This window comes from Haliotis rubra, unplaced genomic scaffold, assembly GCF_003918875.1.
Source record: "Haliotis rubra isolate DU_JTF1 unplaced genomic scaffold, ASM391887v1 Scf99, whole genome shotgun sequence".
Classification (NCBI taxonomy): Eukaryota; Metazoa; Mollusca; class Gastropoda; order Lepetellida; family Haliotidae; genus Haliotis; species Haliotis rubra.
Genome location: NW_025767734.1, coordinates 814,322 through 830,018, shown reverse-complemented (window position 1 = coordinate 830,018; position 15,697 = coordinate 814,322). Strand labels below are relative to the sequence as shown.

At 41.7% G+C, this 15,697-nt stretch overlaps 2 protein-coding genes across 2 annotated transcripts in view; one reads left to right on the top strand and one right to left on the bottom strand.

Annotated features, from left to right (window-relative positions):
- Positions 1-10,841, top strand: part of LOC124265649 (nuclear cap-binding protein subunit 1-like) — a 42,888-nt gene extending 32,047 nt beyond the window's left edge. Inside the window, exons 18-23 of the mRNA XM_046700442.1 lie at positions 491-590; positions 1,333-1,426; positions 6,377-6,480; positions 6,982-7,228; positions 8,489-8,602; positions 9,269-10,841. Coding sequence (XP_046556398.1) covers positions 491-590; positions 1,333-1,426; positions 6,377-6,480; positions 6,982-7,228; positions 8,489-8,602; positions 9,269-9,382 — 773 coding nt within the window. The 3' untranslated portion in view covers positions 9,383-10,841. The remainder of the gene's footprint in view (positions 1-490; positions 591-1,332; positions 1,427-6,376; positions 6,481-6,981; positions 7,229-8,488; positions 8,603-9,268) is intronic.
- An 894-nt stretch (positions 10,842-11,735) lies between these two features.
- LOC124265647 (succinate dehydrogenase assembly factor 4, mitochondrial-like) lies at positions 11,736-15,327 on the bottom strand. The gene is made up of 2 exons (XM_046700441.1): positions 15,237-15,327; positions 11,736-12,373 (listed from the first exon to the last, which is right to left on the bottom strand). The coding sequence occupies exons 1-2, from the start codon at positions 15,280-15,282 to the stop codon at positions 12,084-12,086; spliced, it is 336 nt and encodes a 111-aa protein (XP_046556397.1). The 5' UTR covers positions 15,283-15,327; the 3' UTR covers positions 11,736-12,083.
- Positions 15,328-15,697: the final 370 nt, after the last annotated feature.

Sequence of the window (15,697 nt, the reverse complement as noted above, 5' to 3'; positions counted from 1 at the left end):
TGACCGCATCTGTCTGTCAAAGTACATTAACCAATCACAAAACAGCTCACTTGTCATCCACGCCTTTGTATTGTGGTGTCAATCAAGGTGTAAATGTACAGCATCTTCAGTCGGGAGCTTTTACTGTCTAATTAAAACAACAACCCAGTTGGCCAGTTAATTAAGTAAACATCGCCGGGAGGTGTTGTTACTGTTCGTGAACACCCCTTCCACACTGGACTGTGAAGCAATTTACTGTTTATTTTACTGATTGGTGACAGCTACTTACCGTCCGGTTCCGGAAACCGAATTTCCGGATTATCGAGGCAAATTATATAGGCATAGATTGGTAACAAGCTGACATGGTCCGGGAGGCGAGACATCTGGATTATCGTAGTCCGGACTAACGGGGCTTCACTGTATATATATATAGTGTGTGTGTGTGTGTAACCGCAACTGGACTGTTTCAGGTGTGTATGTAGTGTGTATAACATCAGCTGAAATATTACAGATGACCCACCTTACCATCCGCTGAAGATCGATGTCTTTGTGTCAAGCCTGCTGTACCTAGGGAGCAAGTCATTTAGCCATTCTTTCGCAGCACTTGCCAAGTGAGTACAAGCCACTGTGTAGCCTCTAACCGAGCCCTACTAAACCAGGAATCTCAGATCATAGAAAATGTTGAACTGTTGAGGCTGCTAGTTTGCACTTGACCCTAGCCATCATATTGGTAAAATATTTCGTTTTATGAATTTCTGTTAGCTGAGCTTACTAGACAGGTTTTTACTAGATTCTGTCAACAGACCAGTTGCTTAGTCTCAGACTTTCATGTAGGAATTATTCCAAAGATAATATCAAGATTATATGAAGCAAGCACTGAGTGCTGGCACCTGCAGTTCCTGGTATAGTGTGAGTGTCAGACTGAGGAACATACTCCTTCCTGATGTAGGAATAAGACTATACTCTGAAAGGTTATGTTCCACAAAATAAACATGTTAAGATCCATAAGTACTCACCTTCTAAATACTGTTCAAATTACTAATTATTATTACGAAATTACTAAATAATTGATTCCTGTTCATACTGTAGTGCTTATTAAGTATGTTTTTTTCTGACATTATCATGGCTAAGCTATGAAATCTTGGAGCTGCGTTTGGATGATAAACCTTTTTATTACATAATTCAAAGTTGTACTGATATTGATGTCGATTCTAACATTGTTTTCACTTGCTTAATTGTTGTTACAATTTAACTAAAACAGGTAATCTTATGCAATGCTGAAGGCAGAATATTGGTGTCTGTGTCAAGATATATCACTGATATATTTACTGTTTGAATGCTTCTTCTCTTCAGATTTCACTCCTACCTGAAGTCCTTAGGGGAAACTGAAGAGGCCCAGATCTGCATCCTCAAGAGTCTTTACGAGGTCTTTAAGACTCACCAACAGGTAAGTATTTACGTGAAACATACAAGGCCCAGTTTTACATCCTGAAGAGTCTGTACAAGGTGTTTATGACTCAACAACAGGTACCTGTCTTATATGCTTCTTATGTACACAGACCATCAGGCGACCGGCCATGTTGGTGGTCAAGGCCTGGGTTGAGGAAGTGTTTTGATGGGACAATTTTAACGGGTATGGACTCCATTATCTACTGTAACTGGAACATTCCTTACTGTAGCATTAAACAGCAAACAAACAGTAGTACTTTTATTAAGTTGAGTTCAGTATCAATGTACGAAATGAAAAATACCTCAGTTTAAGGGTCAGTGGTTTGCGACCAATTTTGACACATTTTGACTTTCCGGTTACACCAGGCCAGCTGTGCGATCCCACTACGACCAAAAAGTGTTCACGGGTAATTTTTTGGGCAAGTGAGTTGAGACTGAGTTAAGAGCGATACGATCGGTTGTATAGTCATCGCAATATGGTCATACTGTGGTACGACAGTATTGGCGATTTTCCCTGCGAGAAGCCACGACTGGGTTGAAACCAACCAACAGTTTCTGCGACTGACTTGCAACCGACCTGCAATTGACATGCAACCAGTGCGACTGTTCATGCTATCGAGTACGACCGTATTACGACCAATGCGAGTCTGTGAGTTCTGTGCGACTTTAGTACGACCATGGCTTTTTGTAAGATCGCATCGAGACTTATACGACCTCACCAAGACTTATTCGCGATCGGTCACCAAAAAAGTTTAAAAACGGTCGTGACCGACTGAGATCATTCTGAGCCTCAACAACAGACTGAAAACACCTAGAGACGATGGACACTGAAATGACCCTGGTCCTTGCTTTGCTGTCGGAAACCCACCAACAAAAACAGGATATTGGTAATTGCACCTTGGCTATAGTTGAACACATATTCACGGCGAAGGAGAAGAAGGCGTCGATGGCATGAAGTTTGGATACGAGAGTGGCTTACCCCTTCGGAGAGACAAGACCGCTGTCAGTACTACCATCTTGTCCAGAAGTTGAAGGAAGAGAATCCAACTCAGTTCAAGAACTACATGAGGATGCCAGTCGAACGAAATTCTAGAAAGAGTAGGGCCCATGATAACTGGAGAAGGCACCAATTACAGGCCCTCTTTGGAAGCAGGGTTGAAACTCGCACTGACATTAAGACACCTAGCCACCGGTGACCAGTATGCAAGTATGGCCTACAGCTACAGCGTCAGCAGGACATCAGTTCAGTTCAACTAGGTACCCCTAGTTTGCAGAGCTATCGTAGAAGCCTACAGAGACGAGGTATTCAAGACACCTACAGCAGAGGAAGAGTGGAAGAAGATAGCCCAACAGTTCGAAGAAAGATGGCAAGTACCTCATGCCATAGGAGCTCTTGATGGTAAACACATCAAAATCTGTGCACCTCAGAGTGGAAGCGACTACTGGTGTGTCTACAAAAGCTGCTACTCCATCGTTCTGCTGGCAGTGGTGGACCACGATTACAAGTTCCTGTGGGTGGATACTGGAGGTCTTGGACACCAATCAGTTGCCCCAAATCTTCAATGCATCAAGTTTCAAAGAACGCTTGGAGAATGGTACACTTGGCATTGAACCAGCTGAGCCTAAATAAGATGATCAATCTAGAAACCGGCCCTACTTCATACTGGCTGATGATGCTTTTGCCATGAGAACATTTCCCATGAAGCCCTGGTCCAAGAGAAATTTGAGCAAAGAAGAACTGATCTACAACTACCGTATATCAAGGGGAAGACGTGTGGTTGAGAATGCCTTCGGTATTTTGGCTAACAGATGGATGTGTCTCATGACTGTGTTGCATCAAACCCCTGAAATTGTCCAGACCATGACAGAGTGCTGTATAGTACTTCACAACCTCTTGAGGTTGAGGCACCCAGGCATCCAAGAAGTCGAGGTTGACCATGATGACGACAATCATGGACTCGTGTTAGGTTCCTGGAGATGAGGCATCACTCTCGACGAAGACAACGGTCCTCCTGAAACCACAAACAAGGACCATACAGCTGCCCATACTCAGTGGCTGTACCTACAAGACTACTTCAAGGACCTAATGAGAGGAGCAGTTGCTTGGCAGGACAGAATGGTGACCCTCACATGCCCACCTCGAGGCTGTACCTACAAGACTACTTCAAGGACCCAATGAGAGGAGCAGTTGCTTGGCAGGACAGAATGGTGACCCTCACATGCCCACCTCGAGGCTGTACCTACAAGACTACTTCAAGGACCCAATGAGAGGAGCAGTTGCTTGGCAGGACAGAATGGTGACCCTCACATGCCCACCTCGAGGCTGTACCTACAAGACTACTTCAAGGACCCAATGAGAGGAGCAGTTGCTTGGCAGGACAGAATGGTGACCCTCACATGCCCACCTCAGAGGCTGTACCTACAAGACTACTTCAAGGACCCAATGAGAGGAGCAGTTGCTTGGCAGGACAGAATGGTGACCCTCACATGCCCACCTCGAGGCTGTACCTACAAGACTACTTCAACAACCTAATGAGAGGAGCAGTTGCTTGGCAGGACAGAATGGTGACCCTCACATGCCCACCTCGAGGGTTGTACCTACAAGACTACTTCAAGGACCCAATGAGAGGAGCAGTTGCTTGGCAGGACAGAATGGTGACCCTCACATGCCCACCACCTGAGGCTGTACCTACAAGACTACTTCAAGGACCCAATGAGAGGAGCAGTTGCTTGGCAGGACAGAATGGTGACCCCTCACATGCCCACCTCGAGGCTGTACCTACAAGGCGACCCTCCAGTTGCACATTGCCCACCTGAGGCTGTACCTACAAGACTACTTCATAGACCTAATGAGAGGAGCAGTTGCTTGGCAGGACAGAATGGTGACCCTCACATGCCCACCTGAGGCTGTACCTACAAGACTACTTCAAGGACCCAATGAGAGGAGCAGTTGCTTGGCAGGACAGAATGGTGACCCTCACATGCCCACCTCAGGCTGTGCCCACCCCTAATGAGAGGAGCAGTTGCTTGGCAGGACAGAATGGTGACCCTCACATGCCCACCTCGAGGCTGTACCTACAAGACTACTTCAAGGACCTAATGAGAGGAGCAGTTGCTTGGCAGGACAGAATGGTGACCCTCACATGCCCAGAGGCTGTACTTACAAGACTACTTCAGCTGAACCCTGGACCTAATGTTGCTTGGGAATGGTGACCCTCAGATGCCACCACCCCTGAGGCTGTACCTACAAGACTACTTCAAGGACCCAATGAGAGGAGCAGTTGCTTGGCACAGAATGGTGACCCTCGAGAGGCTGTACCTACAAGACTACTTCAAGGACCCAATGAGAGGAGCAGTTGCTTGGCAGGACAGAATGGTGACCCTCACATGCCCACCTCGAGGCTGTACCTACAAGACTACTTCAAGGACCCAATGAGAGGAGCAGTTGCTTGGCAGGACAGAATGGTGACCCTCACATGCCCACCTCGACGGTTGGACCCAGATATGTAATAACATTCCTTGGTGTGATGTGATTTGATGTCATGGGAGAACATTCCAGAATGTGGTGTGGTATGAAATCGAAACAACCATGTCTTTATATATTATACAGTATAGTGTATTAAAACTTATTAATCTGTCCACGTTAATGATTATGTCATTAAATAGTTAATTCTATCTTATTGTCTGTTTTTTTTCTGCATGAGTTGGGTTTCACAATGTGTATGCATGATAAGCAAGCACAGGGTTATATCTTTCACTTCTATTTATACTCAAGGGCCAAGCCTCTTTATTACACTCAATTTACAGCAAGCATGATCTCTTAATTCAAGTATATGAGTCAGAAGAAAATGGAAACGTCTTATTTTAAGTCAAGTCCAGTGAGACGACAATGCCTGTAGCTTATTACTTCAAATCAACTTGTATTATAAGGAAGGCAAGATTTCTGAGTGAACTTCTTTATTGGGAATAACACCACTTTTTGGAGTATTTCCTTACTCCTTCATCAGGTGATTGTCTTAATATTGCCTCTCCTCCACCTGATACAGGAGTAAGGACATATTCCGAAAGTGGTGTTATTCCCAATTAAGCTCACATCCAGACATGTTGCTTTTCTTATATATTCCACTTGTAAATGATTTAAGCCATATTATACCAAATAAACAAACCAATTTGTCATGAAAAGGAAGACAAAGATGTGTTGAAGCTTATAACAGGTCGCATTGAAACCAGTGTAATACACAGTACTCGCACAGGGGTCTTGGTGTGCTCGACACTGATTGTCATTGCTCGCACTGGGGTCTTGGTGCACTCGCCACTGATAGCGCTATTTGGCCGACATGCGACCACACCAGGACCCCACTGCGACCGATGCGAGCACATTGCGACCGAAATAGCGAGTGAGCCATCGGTGGCATCGGTTGCAATAGTTGATGCGAGAGTATGGAACCTTTTCATACACTCGCAGAACCCTCTGCAACTGATGGCAAGTGAGGGAGATTGTTTTGGCGAGTATGGCGAGCTTCCTAAGACCAAATGATGATCTCAGTGCGAGTCTGCGCGAGTGAATGCGGCAGAGAGGCAACAATCGGTCGCAGTGGGGTCGCAAGCTCGGTGTAACGGTGGTGTAAGGATTTGTCACTGTTTTGCAACTGTGAAAAAGCCAGCCTCCATTCTTGAATCCAGAATATTGTTAGATGCTGGCAGAAGTTTGTTGTTTTAATTTGGTATCCACACTTAGAAGATGAGTCACAAGTCAGGCATAAGAAGTCCATGAAGTGTCCTCCTGTCACTCGTATATGGGTACACGCAGGCTACTTGAGTCGATCCCGTCATGAAACATTGCGGCCATGTGTACAAGGGAAGTAACTCTGAATCTTTGCTGCCACAGACAGTTACTACAAACAATTCAGTCGTTACTTCCACAATTCAGTGCCTCCTCTTCCTTCAGATGATGGTGGTCCTTGTGGACAAACTGGTGAGGACACAGGTCGTAGAATGCTCCTCGGTGGCCAACTGGCTTTTCTCAAATGAGATGCTTCCTGACTTCTCCTGGTAAGTAAATATTGCAGAGTGTTGTGTTTCTGTAGCAAATATGAAGTAGGGGCTTTAACTACCAATTTTATGCTTGGTCAGTACCGATTCCAAGGTGACAAAGTTATAATTACATTCCATACGTCATTTAGGTGTATATAAGACATGAAATTTAGGTTTAAATGGCAGCAGATATGTATTTAGGAATCAAGTGGTTTGTTTAGAAATGTGATGTGTCAGTTCTATCACAGTTGTCAAATTTGAGGGTCCCTTGGTATTTGTAGCTTTCAATATTAACTTATGTGGCAAGTGTGGAACTATAATATACTAGTTTGGCAGTAACATAGCTGCCCATTTCCGCATAGCAGTTGGTAAAACAGAGGCCTTCAGCTTCTCTAACATGGTCATGTGTGGTGATTCATGAATGGCTTTTTTGTTCTGCAAAAAGCAAGTTATTGTATCAGTTTCTTCTTCATAGTAACATGGTATCAAGCAAGGTTTAATGTTCTTTTGGTCCTGCAGTTTCTACGTATGGGAGATAATGCATAGTACAATCCACAAAATGAGCAACCAGGTTGGAAAGTTACAACGCAAGGTAGAAGATGCTAAGGATAAGCTGGAGGCAGCACAGCGGAGGTTAGCGGACGGCCTTGACCCAGACCCTATCGAGGACGAAGACGTGCCGACATTAGAGCAGATTGACAGGATGGAGGAGAAGCTGGAGGCAACACAGAGCCAGCAGAAGAGGCTGTTTCTCATCATCTTCCAGGTGAGACCAACCTCATTCAAAACAGGTTGTTATATGATACCGCTCATGTTCAACATCTGACAATAAAAGATCTGATTTCCATGATGGTGAGGCTGGGAATTGAGTGTGAGTCCAGCACTGATTCCCCACATGGGCTTTAAGAGGATACAGATTTGGTGTGGGTGAAAAAACTCAGTCAGTCAGTTGATGGTGGTGGAGTCCAGCACTGCCGGGTTTTAAAGAGGATACAGATTTGGTGTGGGTGAAAGGGGTGAGGTGGGCGAGCTGTCTAAGGCGCTAAGCTGGTGATCGAGCCCAGTGACCGGGTGTAAAACTTGAGGTCAACTTTGTGTGCAGACTCTTTCAGTGTTGTCACAACCATGTGCACTTAAAAGAACCCACGAATCCGTTGGTATATGACCAGATGGTGACAACGTGAATATGTGCAAGCACCCAGTTGCGGGTACAGCAATGTGCAGTAAACTTGGACAAAGTACTGTGACTATGTGTCCCAGTCCACCCAGCTGTGAATGAGTACCTCGTAAGGATGGGGAAAGCCACATTAACTCGGTGTGCCTAGTGGCTGCAAGAGTTGTATGCTTCCCAGGGAGTTGAAATTGATAATATGTGCCATTCGAGATTGACATCCAATGATCGAGGGAAAAAACAAAGTGCCTTTGGATATTGGCGCTATACAAATATTAGCTAGGATATATTCATACTGTATCTTATTTTGAATGTACTTTAATTATCACTGAGTGTAATAAAAAAGGGAAAAAAAATATTAGCATGATAATAAAATGTAATGGTGCCTGCAGACAAACATTTCCTGATAGGGATTAATGGGTTCATTCCAATTCCAAATATGCTTTTGAAAAAGAATGGTTTCAGATTACAGATGGGGTCTTGATGGGGGGGAAAGGGTTTCTGAAAAAAATAGGATGCTCTCTCAATGCTGATAACAGGTTGTATTTGTGTTCAAATGTTTTGGATAGGGGGGACCTGTTAAAGGCTGTTTCTATAAATACAGCATTCTCATTGGTCCAGCCATGTTTATGTTTTCTCCTTTCTACCACTAATTTCATGTGGAGAGAAATCTGTAGGAAGTTACTGATAAGAACTTACCAGTTGAGGCTGCGGTAAGGACTGTGTTAAGATCTTGTTTTTTCCTTTAATTGTTTTGTTCATTTGTTTTGTTTTATAGTTACTTGTATATGTTTATAGATATGTGTAATGGTCTGAAACATTTTTCTGATCACTGAAACCTGACAACTGTTTCAGCGTTTTATCATCCTGTTAACGGAGCACCTGGCACGATGTGAAGGTGCCGGCATTGACTACAACACTCCATGGTACAAATGGGTCATAGAGAGACTCCAGCAGATTTTCCTACAGGTACAGCTAGGTTCATTGCTTCAACATTCCTTCTGAAGAACTCCGTTTTCTGGCAAAATAGATTCAGACTTATTGTTGCTTGCCTAATAAGCTGCAGTGAATGTTAATGTTATCAGTAGATGGAATATTATTCCTAAAATATACAATGCCGTCCGGTAATTCCGTGCACCTAAGCACATCGATCGCAACACGGCCACTAACGTCTCTTATTTTTGTGGTTTACGTGACTAAACATGCTGATATGCATCATATTTACCTAGAAATATAAGTTTTATTGACGACTATGAGATTCGAACGTTGCATTATGCCATACGGTTGACCTTACTGGCGTTCAGACGACATCGCTTGCTGTCTGGTAATTCTGCACAGCAACTGATGCGCATAACATCCAGCTATAGATCCAAAGTATTGAAGAAAAAGGTTTCAAAGTCTGAAGAAAACGAATTTTCATAAAACTGTCAATTTATCTGTCAATTACTGTTTATTTACTTACCATTAGTGATTAAAAGCCAGTCCCTTGTAGAAATGTCCCTATTTCAAGTGTAAATGTGGTCGCAGACGATGTTTACCTTCGATAGGGAAGTACGCTATTGCAGCTGCGCAGAATTACCAGACGCGTGGAATTACCAGACTTGCTTGTATATGAAATCCCATTTTTTGTTTCAGCATCACAAGTTGGTGTACAAGTATATCAGTACCCTTGAGACACTTCTCTTCACAGCAGACATTGACATTCACATCCTGGAAATATTTCAACAGTTTTGTGCTCTCCGCTCATAAAGGCCAGTTGTTGGTCAGTGTGTGAGACTCCTTCCCAGCAGTGTGTCGACCATTTTCCATGGAATAATCTCCCATGGTGTGAGAAATTAAGACATTTGAACAGTTGTGAATATTTTAAAATACACACAGTCAAATGAAATGATTTCTTCAACAGATCATGCAGATAAAAGTTTGGAATTCCCTCTTATTTTTTAGATTTTACATTGTACATAAGAGCAGTAGCAGTAGAGTACATGTATGTGGGAACCTATGGAGGAGGTTGTTGTCGTGGACCATCTCACTGTAGAATGAAGGACATTCCCTTTGATCTCAAACAATCAGTTGAATTCAGAGGGAAATGATCTGAGACTGAAGCAATGTTTCAGATTGTCAGTTGGAAGCAAAGTGTTAACAATATCTGGACTTTGGTCACTGATCTTAACTTGGCTTATTCTGAATGTGTTGAATCTAAGTCAAATGGTGCATCTAATGTTGTCATTTTGCATTATTTTCACAAATCTGTAATGCCAATTACTACATAAACAAGTTTTGACTAGAAATAAATCTGAAGTGTGCTTGGAAGTTGTTTCTGGTTTAATGGTCAGTAGTTGAAAGAACTTAGCAGTTCTTGAAAAAAATTGAGAGTGGTCATTGGTACTGTTTCAGTGTTTGTCAACCCTTTGCTTTTGACAGAACTTGGCCTCCAGATTGGTTATGCTCAAGTGTGAATATTCCAGTTAACTGATATGAATGCATGTGCACATCTGAAACCCAAGATAACAGAATTTCCCTTAAAAGAAACTGGAAAATCAGTTTTATGTTTTTGTCTGCTTGCCTCACGGGGCCAGCCCGCCGATTGATGTTGCAGTAGGAGCATTGTTGTCCCCTGACCGGTGATACCCACACAGTAATGGTCACCATTGTCACTCTTTGTCAGAATTTTGCCTGTATGGCAAGACTACACAAATGAAAAACTTCAGATTTTTTTGTTCAATGTAATCAACTGAAATATTTATTTTTAATGTTATCTTTATTATACTTGGATGGAATTTGTTGAAAGTTTCAATAATTGATCACTATATTATAACTTAGATGATAAACTGACCTGAGGAAGAGATTATCATTTCGTTGAAGCCTTTAACTTTAAACTTATATTCCATTTCAACATTGGCTACATCATGTACATAGGGGCTAACACCATCGGTAACAAAGCATCCCTCATGTTGATCGTCTGAAAGTCTTCATAGTCTGTATTTGATTATTATATGCTGTGTAAGCGCTTCAGTTTCATGTCTGTGAATGTTTTAGAAAAACTGTTCAATTTATCATGTTAAAATTGAGGAAATGGATTCTTCTTGTGTTAAATATTTTAGTTTGTTGCCTGATGTAAGTAAATCTTTTACTAGTTAACAACTATAAGAACCATGTCATCACTGAGAGAAGAAACATCTTGTTGTAAATAAACATGATCCCCATATAATGTACTGTGTTCTCTCATGTTGTGGTTAGGACAATCCACGGTGCTATTGGCATGTTTTGACTTCACTATTGGTGTGTTTCTGGTGAGGATGATGTACTGTGCTATTGGTGTGTTTCTGGTGGGGATGATGTACTGTGCTATTGGTGTGTTTGTGGTGAGGATGATGTACTGTGCTATTGGTGTGTTTTTGGTGAGGATGATGTACTGTGCTATTGGTGTGTTTCTGGTGAGGATGATGTACTGTGCTATTGGTGTGTTTCTGGTGAGGATGATGTACTGTGCTATTGGTGTGTTTTTGATTAGCTGCATGAAGGTGGCATCACTGTGGTATCTTAAATCGAGGAAGAGTGCTAATTGTTCCTAATTTCTGATGAAACAATAATGTTCAACACACTGGTATTGTAATAAAGAATGTCTTTGATGTCTTTTAGAAATGCCACCTTACAAGTGAAGGCACCTGAGAAATCTTTCTTCCCTCAGGATACCTGTAACATCAGACAAACATACACAGGGCAGCAGGCTCTTGTTACATGGAGGCACCTTAGGGCAGTGAAAACATAAACCTTACATCTACAGCATTGATTACAGTTACATTAATTACTGTCTACTCAAAATGAGCACCACGTTTTCTTTGGAAAACTATCGGTATTCCTCTATGAGTGAGCGAGTTACAATTTTCTGTTGCATACCTCTGCTGTATACTGACTTGGACATCTGTGTCTCTATGGACATGACCAGTCAGGTTTGTGCTTTTACCATGAAACATCCCTCGCCTACATCACCTTCTGCCTGCTGATGGTGGAGACAGTTTCCAGTAGTGGGAAGACACACCCCTGCCACTAGAGTTGAGGATACTTCACTCCTCATGCACAACAAAGATATGACTTTTTTCAATTTTCTTTATTAGCAGTAAATGTACAGTTTTACATATGCACACATGATGGTGTTTCTACCATGATTACATCACCATTCCCATTATTGTATAACCGTGTGAAACATTCACAAATTCATAATGCCATCAGTTCTGACATGGGTACTTTTGTAACTTGGTGTAACTGCAGTTGTGCTAAAGCTGAATGAATGCTAACTTCACAGAGCTACCGCCTCCTGGAGACACAAAGGATCATTAAGTATATCCATAGTCCACATAAATCCCAGTGTGACTAGTTGGAGCAATCATTCATTCTGATCAAAACCAAAATATTTCAATACTGTTGACAGATCAGTGCAGCTGATCAGAATTCAGAAATCTGTGACTCTGCCTTTGCGTTCCCAGTCCCCGTAACGAGTTGGTTCCGGCCCGCGAGGACCCCCAATTTCCCCTGTGATGGGATTTATGTCATCAGGAAATCGCTCTAATGGTTCCTTCTCCAGAACTGGGTTATTTTGCTCATCCGAGGTTTCCATTGGGTCGTCCAGTTTCCCACCAGGGGTTTTGCCCTTCTTCCTACCAGATTTCTTCCCATCTTCAGAGTGATGGCGCAGACTGGCGAGGACTGGAATCCGAGCCCCACTTGATGTTAGGATATTGGCTGTAATGATAACACATCATATTGGTCAGTGATACAAATCAAGGCAAGCAAAGAGTTTAGCATTTGTTTCCCAGGACTTTTAAAGGTCACATGCAACAAAAAAACCAAACATAATTAAAACACAATTATCACTTATTCATGACATATAATATACATTGCTGATTATGAAAAAACAAATAAACATTACAAAATTATAAGCGTACAATAGCAAATCAAAAGTGCAATATTTGGTACTTGGGTTTACTTCCCTCGAAACGAAGCACTGGGAGACCGAACCCAGTCAGAGCGGGTGGGTGTGCACTCAAGTGTAACGAAGTCTTTCATTGGCTGGTTCATTTGCCGGTACGCTGAGGGCTCATTGTGTGTGTGTATATAGAGATGTAGGGTTTTGTAAATACATGCTCATTTTTTCTGCATTTGCGTTCGATCCAATCACCAAATACTGAGATGGTGAACTACTGCGTGGCTGGAAACTGTCGTTCATTCAAGTACAAAGCATGACTTGAAACTGACAATTTGAGTTTGCACCGGTTTCCGGCCGATCCAGTCATCTGAGAAAAATGGATGCAGTTTGTTTGCAACCCACAGACATAATAACATGTCATGTGTACAAGTATCACACCTGCCTTTCTGTGTAATTACATAATGTGACAGAGACAGAACTCAGGTGCACGAACCATACATCAATGTATTTTGTTTATGGTGTATAGTCTGATACGTTTCAAGTTGAAATTGCATGTGGTCAATGATTGAAGTTGTGTATTGCATATTGTCATTAGCAGACAGGCAGGCACACGCATAGGTGTCAATAAAACAGACATTGAGTTTTGTCTGTGACAGATACTGCTTATCACAATCAACATATTTTTCTATGTTTCCATAGACATGTATTAAAACATTTCAGTTTTCAAGCTTTTTACGAGTCGCCTTCCCGGTTCAAGCTGCACGAACCTAATCACTGCGCATGCGCTATGGGCGTAGCGCAGCACAGCTTCACCCCAGCTGTTGAAACCACTGAATCGTTTGATGAACTCCGATTTTCTGCGGGGTGGGGGTTGGTGTGTGTGTGTGTGTGTGTGTGTTTCATCGCGTTATTTTTCAACTTCATAAGTTAAATTTGCAAATTTGATAATTTGTTACTGTAAGTCCACACTGAAAGGTATCAGAATCTGCAAAGTTGTGTTTTGCGTTGCAAGTGACCTTTAAGATTTTCTCTACTATAAAGCTGAAGCTCACAAGCACTCCAGAAAATATACATTGACCACTGAGTGAATCATGACTAAAATTATTTTCACAGAGCTCTGATTCTCATAAACCATACAATATTCACAAAATTATGAGAGCCAACCGTTATCATATCCCAGTTGCATAGATGGACGCTCATGATTTTCTAAATATCTAGTCCACACTCGATAATTTACAGACTGCCACCATATAGACCTTGTTAATGTTATGTAAGTCAAATCCCGATGAGTCGAATCGCTGGGGACCAAGTAATAAATTCGACTTATCGATGTATTCGAGACATAGGTATGTCTATGAGGGAAGAAAAAAAGATGATCCAGTCCTAATTCTTCCGCCTAAGCATTTGTTTATCTAATGATTTCCATATCACTAATAGGGACACCTTATCAGTTCCTGTCTGATTAGCACAGACAGTGATTTCCGTAAAATCACTAATCTGCCTTTTGAACTCCCCCGTCAATGGCGGAAAGGTGTGAGCCGCGCTGGTCAGTTTGCTACACCAATCAACTTCTCATTGACTGACTTCGGCTTATGTATACAAGATTGCTGTTATTTGAATCTCATGGGACCAAATTTCCTTCTCGAGTCATCGTGTGTATTTATGAGACGAATTCGTGTAACCAGTATTCAAATGATGACAACTATAACAGGGAATGGTCGGAACCGACAGGTACTTCGAGTTATGCATAATATTCGAGACACCGGCATTCGACTCATCGGGATTTGACTGTAGTTTGAAGTAGATATAATATAAAAAAAACATGATGATATGTCTGCAGTGTAATTATCTGGATTGTATTTGTCAGTGGTAATAAGTTCATCATGTTGAATGCTCTCCTAATGATGTTGTTAAAATAAAATTATATCCCTCACCTTTTATAATGTCCAAAAATTATGTAATTAGTTTTGTAAACACAGATTTATGCACCCTGGTACTGAGGTAGCAATTAAAAATTATAACACCATAAATAAAAGTCTAATCACTAGTTTTCTTTAAAATCTGGTTTATTTGCATCAAGACAGCAAGACTCTATTTAGTAAATTCGAAATCAGATGACATTAAATGATGTAGGTTATAAGCTTTGTTTGTTTTCACAACCCTTACCATTCCACATTTGTCCTTAGTCCTTCCACCCAAATTTGTCTTCATTTAGCATTTGGATTATCTTTACTGTCATAAGGATATAAGGTAATATATACAATACATCTGAGGCTCAAGGAAAACGGATGAAAAGAGTGTTGTTCGATTAACATACAAATTCCTACTATCACATATTCTTGACCACTGGGTTTAGCTATACTGTGTTGTGTTGCTGAACTATTCTTCTTTCCAGTATCAAATGAGTGAAAACAGCTTGAAATGTAATTGTTTTCTGCAAATATTTTGCATAATCATCAACTGATGGTGGCTCAGTCTTAGATCTACAGTCAACCAAGCATTCCAAATGTTTCGATGCGTTCGCCCTTGGCTTGGTTCACCGGTTTCATAATGGAGTAATATTGCCTAGCATATATATCATAAACTTCAAAGGATTTACATTCAAGTATCTAAGCGTTACCGTGGAACGCAGTTGCTAAATTTCAGTAATAACAGCCAGTGCACTTTGCAATAACTTACATAACGAACTTGAAAGCGCTCTCACGTTTCTCCCCACTGCAGCCATGTTTACATTTGAAGGTGAAGGTCGTGGATATAGAAGCGGGTTGTACAAAAAGGTTGTATTCTCCTAATATGTGAATAGAGTTTAATATTTTGTTACATTGCTGTGGTCGTCGAAACGAAAGAAATGTCGAGGGTTTGTGTCATATGTATAATTTTAAGTTTCTTTATAAAGACATCTTGTGTAATTGACCGTATCGCGGATATTACTTTATACGTCCTTTTCGGAGGTCTTTTGAAACGTGTTTTATAAAAAACCTGAATGGGTCAAGCTGGTTCCTGGCTTTCTATGCGCAGTTTCTTCTTGTATATAGAAGAGACGGAGACTAGCATGAGAGGAGTGAGATTGCTTTCAACAACCTTTCAAACAGTAATTTCGGTTGTATCGTCAGCTAATGTTGTAGAGAGAGCTAAATGGC

What these genes read in the sequence shown, in the direction of transcription:
- LOC124265647 (XM_046700441.1), bottom strand. Translation starts at nt 15,282, where the DNA reads ATGGCTGCAGTGGGGAGAAACGTGAGAGCGCTTTCAAGTTCGTTAT. An exon ending in AGCGCTTTCAAGTTCGTTAT is followed by an intron (nt 12,374 to 15,236) that starts GTAAGTTATTGC and finishes TTATCATTACAG; the next exon opens with CCAATATCCTAACATCAAGT.